General features: G+C 37.7%; 1 protein-coding gene across 11 annotated transcripts in view; it reads left to right on the top strand.

The window, feature by feature from the left end:
* The window catches only part of CACNB2 (calcium voltage-gated channel auxiliary subunit beta 2), a 413,180-nt gene that overhangs the window by 391,382 nt on the left and 7,115 nt on the right, over positions 1-14,683 (top strand). For all 11 annotated transcript variants that reach the window (XM_003342091.4, XM_001368128.4, XM_001368089.4 and 8 more), the window contains 2 exons: positions 959-1,017; positions 6,340-6,449. In XM_003342091.4, the coding sequence (XP_003342139.1) occupies positions 959-1,017; positions 6,340-6,449 (169 nt within the window). The remainder of the gene's footprint in view (positions 1-958; positions 1,018-6,339; positions 6,450-14,683) is intronic.

Below are 14,683 nucleotides of genomic sequence, written 5' to 3'. Positions count from 1 at the left end.
TTAACGAGTGCTATTTTGGGCTGCTACTTAGGAAATCTTGGCCATTGGCTGTATATTCAGTCAGAGACAAAATTGATAGTGTCATTAAATACAGATTACAACAGTTCTTCATTTGAGAAACATTTGAAGGAGCTAGATGTGGTTCTTGGTATAGAAAAGACTTGGGGAGAACAAAAATAATCCACTAATTCTCATTAAATATCCAACAGGCTGTCATGTGAAAGAGGTTTTCCATTTCTTTTGCTTGATTTGCCCTTAAGAAAGAAGAACTGAAAACAGATTGCCAAATTAAAAATCAGTAAGGTTCAGGAATTCCCTATAGCATTCTTCACATGATAATTTATTCCTTTTAGGCTGCCATTTTGAAGTAGGGTAGAATGAAAGCTTTTCCCCCACAGTTCCAAAATTAAGGAATAAGAGGGAATGAAATTCTTGAAGACAGTTCTTCTTTGATGATGGCTGGTGAGGAGGGTGCAAGGATATATAAAAAAAAAAAAAGGAGACATCATCTTACGTTAATCAGAGAGAGATTTGGGCTTATTACGAGAACTTCTGAGAGCTGTAATTATGCAAGAGTAGAAGAGATTTCTTCAGGAGGTAATGAAGTTCTTATTGCTAGCAATCTTCAATCAAAGGCTATACTGGCACTTGGGATATTCTACACTTTAGTGGTATAAGTTGGTTCTTCTGGTGTAGGTTTTACTCATTGATTTCTAAGGTTCCATCTTATTCTAATATTCTCTGATTCTAATATAAATGAGCAATTTACAGCAGATTTGAGGAAAATAGAAGCTGCTTTTATGTGTTTTTTATTAAAAAATTAGAAATAGAAAATGATAAACTTCAAATTATACCATTTTTCCAAATATAAATCCCGTCTATCATTCGTAATAAAAACATTTTTAGCACAAGCAGTGATGTTTGTCATACCTTAATTTGATGCTTTGCTTATTTTTAGGTGACAGATATGATGCAGAAAGCACTGTTTGATTTTTTAAAACACAGATTTGAAGGGCGGTAAGTACATTAACATGCTTTTTATTTTCTCATTTGTTTCATCTTTGGAGATGTCAAGAAGAATCCTGCAGGGAGACGCTCATGCTACCTGATGAGGCTCATGGTGTACGTAAAACTGCTCTCTGAAGTCTAACTAGTTTCAGGATAGTCTTTCTTAGTAGAGAATGTCCTCTACTCAGTTGCAAATTAAGATTCCTAAAGCTCAGATCTCACCATGTTACCTCCCTATTCAATAAACTCCAGTGGCTCCCTTTTCCTGCAGGATCAAATCTAAAATCTTTTGTTTCTCATTTAAAACCCTTCCCAGCTTGAGCCCAGTCTACTGTCCCAATTTTCTCCTACTTTACTCCTACCTACAAACTCTGCCATCCAGTGGCTTTGGTCCCTGCCATTTCCCACATAAGAAACTCTTATCTCCCAACTCTGCGCATTTTCACTGACTGTCCCCCCCCCCCCCCCCCCCCGGGCTCCTTGGATTCCTTCAAGACACAGCTAAAAATCCTACATTCTACACCAGAGGTATCAAATGGATGGCCCCAGTGAAATCCTGAGCCAGATTAAAATGTAATTGGAAAGTATTTAACAAAATAAACAAAAACTCAATAAAATATAAATAATGTTACCATATGGTTTTCTAAGTCAACATGCACCAGCAGGGATCCTTATATACAAATTAGAAATTAGTGGCCCCCATTTCTAGTTGAGTTTGCAAAAAGTCTTTTCTGATGCCTTTTAATGAATGCTTATACCTTTCCTCAACTGATTATCTTCACTTTATCCCACATGTATCTTATTTGCACATAGTTGTTTTCAGGTGAGCTAGACCATAAGCTGTTTGAGAGCAGGTATCATCTTTTTACCTTTCTCTGTGTTTCCAGTGTTTAGTACAATGCCTGGCACATAGTAGAGGCTTAATAAATATTTAGCGACTTGGTATCTCCATCAGTCATTCAACAACCTTTTAAAAGGCACTGCCTCTGTATAGAGCACTGTGCTAAGCAACAGGGAAGGTATACTGGTTAGATAAGGTTCAAATTCTACTTGCAGTCATATGGGAGGAGTTGCCAGTTCTCAACTCTTGGAATAATAGCTATAGAAGAAGTAATGAATTATTATGAAAGTGTTCCAGGCTTAGAAATCAAAGTTTGAGTGCTGGCTAATACACCTACTCCCTGAATGGTCCTGCCTGGTTAAGTCCTTTAACCTATCTGATCCAGGCTCTCTTCATCTGTAAAATACAAATAATACTACTTGCATTTCCCACTTCAGGTGGTTGTTGTGGGGGAAACAACTTTGTCAACTTTAAAAGAAATCCAAAAGAGGTGACTAGTTGGCTCAGTGGATGGGCTAAGCCTAGAGATGGGAAGTCTTAAGTTCAAATATGACCTTGGATGTTTTCTAGCTGGGTAACCCTGGACAAGTCACTTAACCCCTATTGCTTAGCCTTTACCACTCTTCTGCCATGGAACCAATACACAGTTTTGATTCTAAGACAGAAGGTAAGGGTTTTTTAAAAACTTAAATATATTTATATATAAAAAAGGACTTCATAAAGATGAGATGGTATTATTACAGAAGTGCCACTTGCTGTACCCATTCACCCTTTATCACTGGAGCAGGATGAAAGTCATCAAATGTAGCCTTGGAACTTAAAGCAGGAGGAAAGGACAAGGAAGCCTGGCAATGTGAGGACCATTTCTCTGGATTTTCACTGTGGAAATTCCTTTACCTTTCTTCTCTATATCCTAGCTCCCTCCTCACCAGCCATCACCAAAGAAGGTCTGGAAACACGTTGCCAGATTAGATGTATCATTAGTGTTCATGAGTTTCCTAAAGCATTCTACATAAGATCATTTATTCCTTTCATTATACCTTTTGGGCTGCCATTTTGAAATAGGGTAGAATGAAAACTTTTCCCCATAGTTCCTAAATTAGGGAAAAGCAGGGAATGAGGTTTTTCAACACAGTTCAAGAAAAGAACACAATCAGGAAAGGAATAAATGTATTTTTAAAGAGAAAAAGAAAACTAAGGTTATATCAGCTAGGCTTACCTTCCCTAACTCTTCTCATTTTAATTTTCCATAACTTTATGAAATGATTTATTACATGCTGTGCCAAGTACCATTGCCTGTGGCTTTGTGGAGACCTGGCTAAGACTAAGAGGTGTGCTTCTAATCTGCCCTGCTAGAATAAATTAGTTTTCATTTATTCATTCTCTGGCTCTGGCTCCTGGTGTGGTTTGGAACAGTCTACATGAGAATTCCCTGAATACAGTGTGTCCTTCTAGTGAAGCTTTGATGCTTTTTTTATGCTTTCATAAATGCATTGCTTCTTTTTTAGCAAAGAAAGATACATCAAAAGGAAGGAAAGAAAGAGAGGAAATGGGATCATTCTGAGTTAGCTCTCCTATTTAGAAAAAAGCATAACCTTGGACCTGAGCAGCCCAGGAATTCAGAAGGGGAAATCTCAGTCAGAGGTTGTATCTTGACTCTATTTACCAAGATCAACCAACTTGATTGTTTTAATTAAGAGAAAAATGAAATAGCAATGGTAGCTTAGCTAACAAACCATTACTGCTGGCTGAAAAGAAATAACCTGTGTCACATTGATGAACTTCCCTTGGCTTATCCTTATCTGTGGAGCCAGATTTGTACATTGTAAGTATTCAGGTTACTTATCCTGAAGCCTGAGACTCGAAGGACTTAATTGGTAGGCATTTATTAAGAATTTACAGCATGTCGGCACTATACTGGAGATATAAAAACAAGTGAATCTGTACCTCCCTATAAGGAAATTAATTAAGGATGTAACATGTACATGTTTAATATATATGCACACAAAGTAATTTTGAGAGAGAGAGATCTTTTCACCAGTAAAGATATCATGAAGAGGGTGATACAATCTGAGTATTAAAGGCAGCCAGATCTTCCTAGAGATGAACAAGTGCATTCCAGGAGCACTGAAAAGAAGTTTCTAGGTGCTAGTGATAATGTAAATCTGGAATTGTCATTAAGTGTCAAGAAGTATTCCATTTCCCCTACTAGGACTAATGAGTCTGAAGAGTATGAGAAAAAGTGTGGCCAGTATTGGAAAGGTAAATCTCGAATTCAGTATCAGCCGAATGGAACTCTGTGTCAGTGAGGACCAGAAGATGGAAGGAGAAGAGGAGAAATACTAAACTGAGATGATTATAGAGAAAGAGATGACAGAGACCACAGTAGAAGAGTGAGATAGATTTGGAGAGAGATGTTAAAGTTTAGGGTCATTTTGGTAGGGTCCATAAAGAAATAAGAATTGGAAATAAAGGTAGAAAGGAGGATCTCTTAGGTAACCCACAATTCAGTGTCACAAGAATGAGGAAAGGGTGAGAATCTGCTACCCAATGGACAATGCATCTGTGCCAAAATAACACGGAATAGAAAGAGTTCCATCGATGAAAACAGGTGAGATAGATGTTCTCCTTGAGATCCCTCCCTAGGATCCCCAATCTTGATACACCACTTATTTGAAGTCCAATATTATTTTTTCATAATTATCCATTTATTAAATCTTTGGATATTTTGGCCTGGAAGAGAACATATCAAGACATGAAAAGTCTTTACTCTTTGGCATCATACCTAGGGTGGCTTACTTAAAAATGAACCCAGCCCAATTCTTATATATAAACAGAGCTTTTAAAAAATATCACCTTGCAGAAAAGAGATAATGGAAGAATAAAAAGGGCAAACCTGCTCTAATAGGCAAAACTAACATCTGTGACTAATTAAATTCCCCAGCCCAATGATTCAAAGATTTCAAAAATCAGTGAAATCTTTGGAATGTGAGAGACAGAGAGAGACAGAGAGAGACAGAGAGAGAGACAGAGAGACAGAGAGACAGAGACAGAGAGAGAGAGAGAGACAGACAGAGAGAGAGAGAGAGAGAGAGAGAGAGAGAGAGAGAGAGAGAGAGAGAGAGAGAGAGAGAGAGAGAGAGAGAGAGAGAGAGAGAGAGAGAAATATGTGCACAGCAACCCAGATTCTTCCTGGACTATGTGTGAGGAGGTGATTTTGAAAGTCAACAAACCAGGAAAATAGATGATATTCCATTAATGCAAGGCAGCTTTACAATATCCTTGGAAGGATACCACTGGTACCCCAAAGGAATGATTACTGGTATTTATTTCTGAGGCAGCAAGAAACATATCCAAAGTCTGTGGACTAGAAGGTCCCTTTGCTGGGTGTTCTCCCCAAAGCAGAGGCTTAGGGTCTGTGAGGAGAGAAGACTACCCATAAGCAGCTTTTATGTAATTCTCCCTCTGTAGTGTTTCTGAGAGAGGCTGGTACAGGTTCCACAGGATGAAAAAGCGTGATTGGGTTGTAAACCATATCTTTGAAGGGAGTTACCCACATTGGTCAGAGCTCAAATTCAGTGACATCTTGAGAACAATGGTAATTGCGAATTTTCCTGGTCCATGGTCTTTGCCCATTCGGCAGGCTCCTTTCAAGCACTGGGTATTAAGCCCACTGCTCTAGTGCAGACCCCTCATCACCTCACAGAATGATTACTGCAGTAGCCTGCTGGTGGTCTGCCTGCCTCAAGTCTCTCTCCAACTCAATCCATCCACCATGGGCCCATTAAAATGTTCCTAAATTACATATCCAATCAGGTTACCCCCTACTCAATAAACTCCAGTGGCCCCCTATCACCTCTTGATTCAAATAAAAAACCTGTTTGGTATTCACAGCTCTTCATAACTTGGGAAAATTCCTAATGTTCTAGTCTTCTTATACCTTACATAACTCCAATCCAGGCGGCTCTGATCTCCTTACTATTCCACAAACAAAAGATTATACCTCTTGGCTGCAGGTATTTCTTTTGTCTTAGTGTCTTAATAATCAACTCTAAGAAAGAAGGAAAAGGGCTAGACAATTTGAATTAAGTGACTTGTCCAAGGTAACAGCTAGGAAGTGTCTGAGTCTAGATTTGAACCCAGGGCCTCCTGATTTCAGAACTGGAACTCTATCCACTATGCTTCCTAGATTACCCTTATCTGCTTTAATTTTGTAATAAATATTGGTTTTATTTATCTAATTTCTGGAAAATCAGGATATGTTCTGAAAAATGCCCAACAAGTGGCTGGAAATTTCCTGAGCCCAAGGTCCAAAGATCTAAAGTTCCCAACTATCCAAACTGCGATGAGGTTTTTCAGCGGAGCTTGTCATGCTTTCTCCCATTCATGTAGTTCATGTCAGGTGCTCAGTTGCCTGAATTAATTTTAACTATTCTCTTTTTTTCACCCACTTTCTAGCAGCCTGAGCCTAATGATTTTTTCCCTCACAGGATATCTATCACAAGGGTCACGGCTGACATCTCGCTTGCCAAACGCTCAGTATTAAACAATCCTAGCAAACATGCGATAATAGAACGGTCCAACACAAGGTCAAGCTTAGGTAAGTTTGTACAACATTGATAAATCTGCTCTCTTCTAACAAGGATATCAAACATTTTCCAGTTTGGTGATGGCAAAGATCCACCTAAATCATGCCAGTTGTCCGGGAACTCAATAAAGGGGATCATATGTAGCCAGGAGGCAGACATGGGGGTATCACCTTGAAAAAATCCTCCATTCTGTAACTTGCATTTATTTAGCAATTTGAAATTTATAAAGTATTTTCCATGCAAAACCTCTGTGAGGTAAGTGGCTCAAATATTATCATCCCTAACTTATAGAGGAGGAAGCTGAGATTCTGAGATGTTTAAGGACTTGCCCTGAAATCCATACTAAGAAATCTGTGAGGGCTGAGTCACATTTCAAGCGCCACCTGAGCTTGGAGGTCAACTATACCTCCCCACTTCTCAGAAAGCATAAGGAAGCCCTCATCCCATCCAAAGCCTTCCTTCCACAGGAAGAGGTATCCTGTCACAGAATACTCACAGTGCCTCGTCACTCATTAAATCTTTCCCTGATAAATGGCATGGAATGGTTTTGACCCCACCCTTCCACTCTCCACCCAACTTTAATGTTTCCTATCCTCAGCAAACCTTCTGAGCACGTTGAGAAATTCCATAGTCCCAAGTCTTGGATGTCTTTGGGTGAACTGGAAGCATTTCACGGTCTCTATTTTTTAAATGCTTTCCCCAGTGCCTTGTATGAAAGAGTCTCAAGAAGTCTTTCTGGTGTAATTCCTAAATAAATGTGGTAGCAATATTCTTCTATACTTCACCATTATTCTTCTATACTATTACAGTTGAACAAACCAGTACCATAGGCTAATGCCTGGCTTGTTGCTTGAACACATACCAAAAAAATACTTTCTCCAACACCAAAAGAAAGACAAGTCCTTTATCAGGAAAGGGAAATCCTGGCCCTTTACAGAATTCCCTGAGCATGGAGAAATCTTCCCACTGGGGTTACAAATCTGGGGTTGACTGGAAGTCACTCTACCCACCTACAAGTGAGAAACCAAACCAATGAGGGGGGGGGAAGAAAAGAAGAGAGAGAAAGAGGGAGGGAGAGACAGAGACAAAGACAGAGAGAGAGAGAGAGAGAGAGAGAGAGAGAGAGAGGGAGGGAGATAAGGAGAGGGGGGGGAGATAAGGAGAGAGAGAGAGATGGAGAGAGACAGACAGACAGACAGAGACAGAGTGAGAGATGTTGATTTATAAGTATTCAACAAGCAAAAGTCACTATAAAGAAACTGATCAGACTTTTAAGGAAACACCAAAAAAAACAAAAACTATCAAAGTTTAAAAAAAAAGTCAGGAAAAGACACTAATTTTTCTCAAATATATTCCAAAGCTAATGAAATCCATAAGAATTTTAGGTAGAAAATCTCTAGTAGTTCTCTGCAAATGCAGAGGACCCAATGTTTATCCCATTATTCCAGATGAGGTCCCTACCCCAATGGCCATTTACCCTTACATTTCCTAATATTGGACATACGGACATACTTTTCAGATAAAATCCTAGTCAATTTTGTTTAAATAAAAGTTTTTATAATGATGTTTAGGCAATCACTTATGAATTATGACTTGCATTTCGGGGATTTGGGAGTTTTGATTCTGTCTCTTCCTACCTATGTGACATCGGTGAATTTTCTCGTCCTCAAAATGAGGAAGTTGGATTTATAAGCTCTAAATAAAGTTCCAGTTCTAGGTTCTAGATGGCTGAATTCTTGTCATTTTTTTTGTAATCTTTGTATCTCCAGCACTTAGGAGATGCCACCTTGCACATAAGAGGTGCTCAGTAGGTAAATGGATTGAATACAATTGAATGGATATCCTTAACTTTGGTTTCCTCTACAGGATGTTTTACCCTCACTAGGTGGCTTGCCCAAATAAATTTTCCAGCTAGAGTGATGATGGCAATTTAATGCAGCTGACAGTTGTACGAGCTTCACAGATATTATTTTTAGACTATTCTTGGCACCAAATTAGAAATAGTATTACTAAAAGTAGCATTTTAATGAATCGTTGGCATGCTTTCTGTCATATAAGGAGAAAAGGGTAGACTGAAAGGAAGAGGTAAGCATAAAGGATCACAGAATATTTATCTGGAAGGGATCTAAGAAATTATAGTTGAAATGCTTCATTTTACAGATGAGAAAACTTAATCCTAGAGAGACTAAGTGATTTTTCCCAAGGGCACACAAGTAATAAGTAGCAGAGGTGGGATTTGCACTTGTAAATTCTACTGTCCAAAATCTAGATTCCAAATCTACTCTTCTTTCCACTATGCTAACCCAAGACCCAGGTGAATTTTGTTTTGGGAGGCAGGAATAGGGAGAAATCTAAGAGGACTAAGTTGGACAAAAATACCACAAGAGGAGGAGGAGGAGATAATGGAACAAAGATCATTTGTTCAGTCATCCACTACCTCAAGAACTTATTGTGTTCTTATTGCTGGGCCACAGCAGAATGTCTGGTCCCTAAATTAGAATGGAAATGAATGAATTACAAATCCTTAATCTCTCCTTGTCCACCACTTCCTTCTATGTTCCACCTATGAGAGATTTATACAAAGAAAAATATTCCACTAATGTTTTCAGATAACCCATTCTCAGTAGCCCCTCTATAGGACAGATCTTTTGTATATTTATGAACTAATTTAACAAAAGAATCCTATCTAGATTGTTAGTTGTATTTATATTTTAGTAGCTCATAGGCTAGTATAATGAAGTAGCATAGTATGATAATGCTGGAGTTAGAGTCAAAAAGATCTGAGTTCAAATCTTGCCTAAAATACTAGCTTTATGACCTTGGGCAAGTCATCTAACTTCTCTTAACCTCACTTTCCTTCTTTGTGAAGCGAGAGGGTTGGACATAATGATATCCAAGGTCCAAATTAATAATTCTTTGGTGACTATATATTACAATATGATAACATGTGTAATAAGTGGCATATAAGATATAAAACACATACTGTATTATATATTTTATATACAAATAATATAGTATATAAAACATTTTTAATAGACCTATGATTTCATTAATGTAAAAAAATTCTTAAGAGGAGCTTTATTTACCAAGGCAGATGGGCACCTACTCAGTAATTTATAGACTTAGAAAGTAACTTGGGGCACTAAACTTTAAATGACTTGCCTAGGATCATAAAACTGGAATGTGAGAATGGGTCAGAGATGGGACTTAAACCCAGGTCTTCTTAACTCCTATCATAGCTTTTTATCTATTTATCTATTTCTCTTCATTCCATAATAGTTTTTTATCTACTTCTCCATATAGTATAAGATAAGAGTATACTACAAATTCTCCATCAGCAGTTCAAGAAATATAGTTTTATAAATTATTTCTTGAATTATACTACCTCTGTGTAAGAGAATTACCATCCTGAATTGATAAAGTTTAGAGCTTAAAAAATTAATGGTAAATGCCACTTTTAAAATTCACATTTTATCAGTATGCACATATGTAAAAGCAAAAATATAATAAATTAATAAAAGTTAACTATTCTCTATTCGTATTAACTATGTTAGCTAGTTTAAGTGAATTTAATTATTATTTAACAACAGAATTATTTTAATAAGATACGCATTTCCCTCGTCTGCATTGAACCTTTGAGGTTAAAAATACTTTTTCTTTAAAAAAGTAGTTGAAGTGGCAGCTAGATGGCTCAGTAGATAGCCTTAGAGTCCAGAGGTCCTGGGTTCAAATCTGGCCAACTATAGTGGTGAGAGTCGGACTTTAAGAAAAGCAGAGTGAAGCAGGACTGACTCTTTCAAATTGTGGTGCTGGAGACAACTTTGGAAAGTCCCTTGGACAACAGGAGATCAAACCAATCAATGCTTAAAGAAATGGATTCAGACTACTCACTGGAATATTAAATACTGAAGCTGAGAAGCTTAAAAACTTTGGCCACATAATAAGAAGACAGGACTCATTGGAAAAGACCCGGATGTTGGGAAAGACTGAAGACAAATCACTGAAAAACAACACTGCAGCCAAAAACAGAAGCTATTTTTTATCCAGAAGGCCACTCAGACAGAAAGAGGAACTTTGCAGTTTGGGGAATAGACCACAAGCACAGAAGTTTGAGTAAATAATGGGACATTTCATTCATCCAGACATCTATATCAGCTTTCTTACTGCTAAAAGCATAGTCAGCTAATTTGGATTTGCTTTAATAATTAAAGTTTTCACAAGATGGAAGAAACAAGAAAGGAAAACTCTTCTGAAGCTGATTCTAACCATTAGAGGACTGGACTGGAAAAGATGAATATCAAAGGGAAGTGACCTTTACAGCCTAGAGTTTTTAGTAAAAATAACTCTGGCATAAACTCTAGATTTGGAGAGAGCATATTTCAAAGGATTTAGAAGAAGTAGGATTCCATAGATTAAAATTCCACTGGGTAAATCAGCACAACAGTGATGGAAAATTCTAAAGTATGTATTAATATATATCTATTCTTGAAGTGAAATCTTGACTCTCCAACTGCCTACTTGGACATCCTGAAATATATGCTCCACCGGTATCCCAAATTCAGCCTTTCTAGAAATTCTTTCTCCCCCAAATTGAGCATTCTTCTAAACTTCCCTGTTTCTGTTGAGGGCACAACCATACTTCCAGTCACCCAGATTTGCAATCTTTAGGAAAATCTCTGGGGGCAGCTGGGTGGCTCAGTGGATGGAGAGCCAAGCCCAAAGATGGGAGGTCCTAGGTTCAAATCTGGCTTCAAAAACCTTCTAGCTGTGTGATCCTGGGCAAGTCACTTAACTCCCATTGCCTACCCTTTACCATTCTCCTACCTTAGAACCAATACACTGTATTGATTCTAAGATGGAAGGTAAAAGTTTTGGGGGTTTTTTAGACTCTTTGGTGGCCATATGGAGGGTAGCTTGGGTAGAGGGAGATCTGAAACTCTTTGAATACTAGAAGTAAGAAGTGATAGGGACTAAACTATGATGATAGCCATGTAAATGGAGATATACATGAGAAATGTGTGGATAGGACAACTGAGTGGGATGCATGAGACTAGACAGTCAAGGACAGTACCAACTATAGATTAGAATTCAGCAAAGAGATTATTGTAAGATATATAGAGCTGGGAGTTGTCAGCAGAAATAAGTAAACCTATGAGAGCTCATATGGTTCTTAATAATTTTATTACTGTATTTTAATTCTCCATGCTGTAAGCACAGGCAGAAAGTCCCAGAACTGTGTCTCTTTCCCTTCTTATCTTTGTACCTTGGTCCACCTTACCCTAGGCACTGTCCCTAAGTTTCCCTAAGATTTCCTAAGTTGTTTCTGAAATGTTGTGTACTTCTGGGAAATTCCTCCATAGACTAAGTCAGTTTATCTTCCTTTTTATCTCAGGGAAGGATTGGGATTTTTTTTTCCTAATTGAGTTTTCTTGTTCAGTCATTTTTCAGTAGTTTATGTCTCTTGGTGACTCCATTTGGGGTTTTCTTGGCAAAGACTCTGGAATGGTTTGCCATTTCCTTGTCTAGTTCATTTTACAGATGAAGAAACTGAGGCAAACAGGGTTGTTACTTGCCTAAGGTCACACAGCCAGGAAGTGTCTGGGGCCAGATTTGAATGAAAGAAGAGGAGTCTTCCAGATTCCAGACTCAGTGCTCTACCCACTGTGCCACCTGGCTACCCCTCTTCTTTGTAGAAGAGAAGTAAAGAATCACAAGCCAAAGTCATTTTACTGAAGGATACTCATGCTAAATTCTATGAGGAATAAGATAGCATCCCTTTCCTCAAGAAGATGACTAGCTTCATTCTTTCAGTCTTCTATGTGTCAGCATGGAAATCCAGAAATCCCCAGTTTATTTAATTGGGAGGTAGAAACCCCAGGTTTTGACCTTGTCACAGGAGAGGTTCCCCCTGGGGGAAGGTCCCACTTCACCAGACAGTAGACATCCACTTCAGCTTGTGAGACTGAAAGTGGAAAGGGGGAAACCTCTCCTGTGACAAGGTCAAAACCTGGGGTTTCTACCTCCCAATTAAATAAACTGGGGATTTCTGGATTTCCGTGCTGACACATGAGACAGAAGTCAGCTTTGGAGGCTTTTTAATTTTTTTAGACTGAGAAAAGGTTTTAAAAAACCTTTGATATCTTGCTTCTAGAATTAATCTTATAAGAAGATAATATACTGAGTCAGAGGAAGATTCCTAGGGTTGGCATTTTTCTTTTTTAAAGTTATCATTCAGGATCTGACCATGAGCTACCAAGGAAACTATCTGGGCTTACATTCTTTATCTTCAGAAAATGTTAATCAGATTCTTCATCCAAATAGTAAACCAACAAGCACTAAATCAGCAAACATTTATTAGGCACATATATAAAGAAAGCCAGTCTTTGCCCTCAAGAATGTGACATTCTGGAGGCAGCTTAGTGGCTCATGGATTGAGAACCAGTCCCAGAAATAGGAGGTCCTAGGTTCAAATTTGAGCTGAAACACTTATGAGCTGTGGGATCCCTGGCAAATCACTTAACCCCCATTACCTACCCCTTACTGCTATTCTGCATTGGAACCAATACACAATAAGATAGAAGGTGAGGGGTTTTTAGAATAAGAAAGATAATTTTTAAAATCTTTTATTTTAAGTTTTTTAACATTTTTTAAAATCTTAAAAAAATTTTTTAAAGAATAAGAGATATATTTTTAAATTCTAATTCTTATGCCACATGATATAAATATGTCCCTATGAGATACACACATACAAAGAAAACAGAAAGCACCCTAAAATGGAAGCACTAGCAGCTGATAGGACTAGTTAAGAACTCTTGCATGTTGTTCTTTGTGTTGGCAAAAAATTGGAAAATGAGGGGCTGCCCTTCAATTGGGGAATGGCTGAACAAATTATGGCATATTTTGGTGATGGAATACTATTGTGATAAAAGGAATAATAAAGTGGAGGAATTCCATAGAGATTGGAAAGACCTCCAGGAGTTGACACAGAGTGAGAGGAGCAGAACCAGGAAAACATTGTACACAGAGACTGATACACTGTGGTACAATTGAATGTAATTGACTTCATTAGTGGCAATGCAGTGATCCTGACCAACCCGAAGGGATCTAAGAGAAAAAACACTATCCACATTCAGAGGAAAAACTGTGGGAGTAAAAACACAGAAGAAAAACATTTGCTTGATTACATGGGTTGAGGGGGATATGATTGGGGGTATAGACCCTAAATGAACATCTTCCTGCAAATACCAAAAACATGGAAATAGGTTCTGATCAAGGACACATGTAATACCCAATGAAATTGCAGGAAGGGTGGGTGGAGGGGAGGAAGGGAAAGAATATAATTCTTGTAACCAAGGAATAATGTTCTAAATTGACTAAATTAATTAATTAAAAAAAAAGATCTCCTGCAGGTATCTCTTGAGATGAGTCTTGGAAAAAGTTTCTAATTGGCAGAAGTGAGAAGACATAGGTTTCAAGACACTAACTTCGATGGCTTAGAACTCTTATGGAGTCACCCCAAAATAAGCTCATGTTTTCCCTGAAAAATAATGCTTTGAGGATGTGTGTGTGTGCATGTGTGCTCTTGTTATTTTTATACTAGATACTGACATACACAATTGATTAAATATATTATATGGCTCTTAATTTAGGTCAGATAAATATTGTTGTAAGCCCCAAAGCAAAGAGGTAGATCTAAAATGAACTTTAAAGTACTTCCATAACTTCTTTAAAAGATTTTCCAAACATGATTGCATCAACATGAGTGCTTGCTCTGCTAATGCAGATTGTAAAACCCTGGGGACCTCATTTAGCAGTACAGGGGTTCCAAGTGGGCTCTGTGAACTTGTTTATACACACACACACACACACACACACACATACATATAAACACATAGATATATGAATATATATATGTATATATATAAATAAAAACAAGTTCTATGCATATATATATAAACTTCACAGACCCCTGGTTATTTTTATATACGTGTGTGTATATATATATATATGTATGTGTGTATACATATATTTTGATAGCTATTGATTTTCTTTTAAACTATAGATTTTGTGCATTTAAAAATATTCTACTGAAGAAAGGAGTTCATAGATCTTACCATGCTACAAAAGAGATCTATGACAAAGTTAAGAACCCCTGCCTTAGTAGATGTTGAGTTATCTTCTTTAATCACCTCTTTTTGGCCAACGTTCTAGTGATGAACCTCTCAAAATAATATCTGGTTAGTGG

This window comes from Monodelphis domestica, chromosome 5, assembly GCF_027887165.1.
Source record: "Monodelphis domestica isolate mMonDom1 chromosome 5, mMonDom1.pri, whole genome shotgun sequence".
NCBI classification, from domain to species: Eukaryota; Metazoa; Chordata; class Mammalia; order Didelphimorphia; family Didelphidae; genus Monodelphis; species Monodelphis domestica.
Note: the sequence above shows the minus strand (reverse complement) of the source record. Positions and strands in the feature narration are given on the sequence as shown.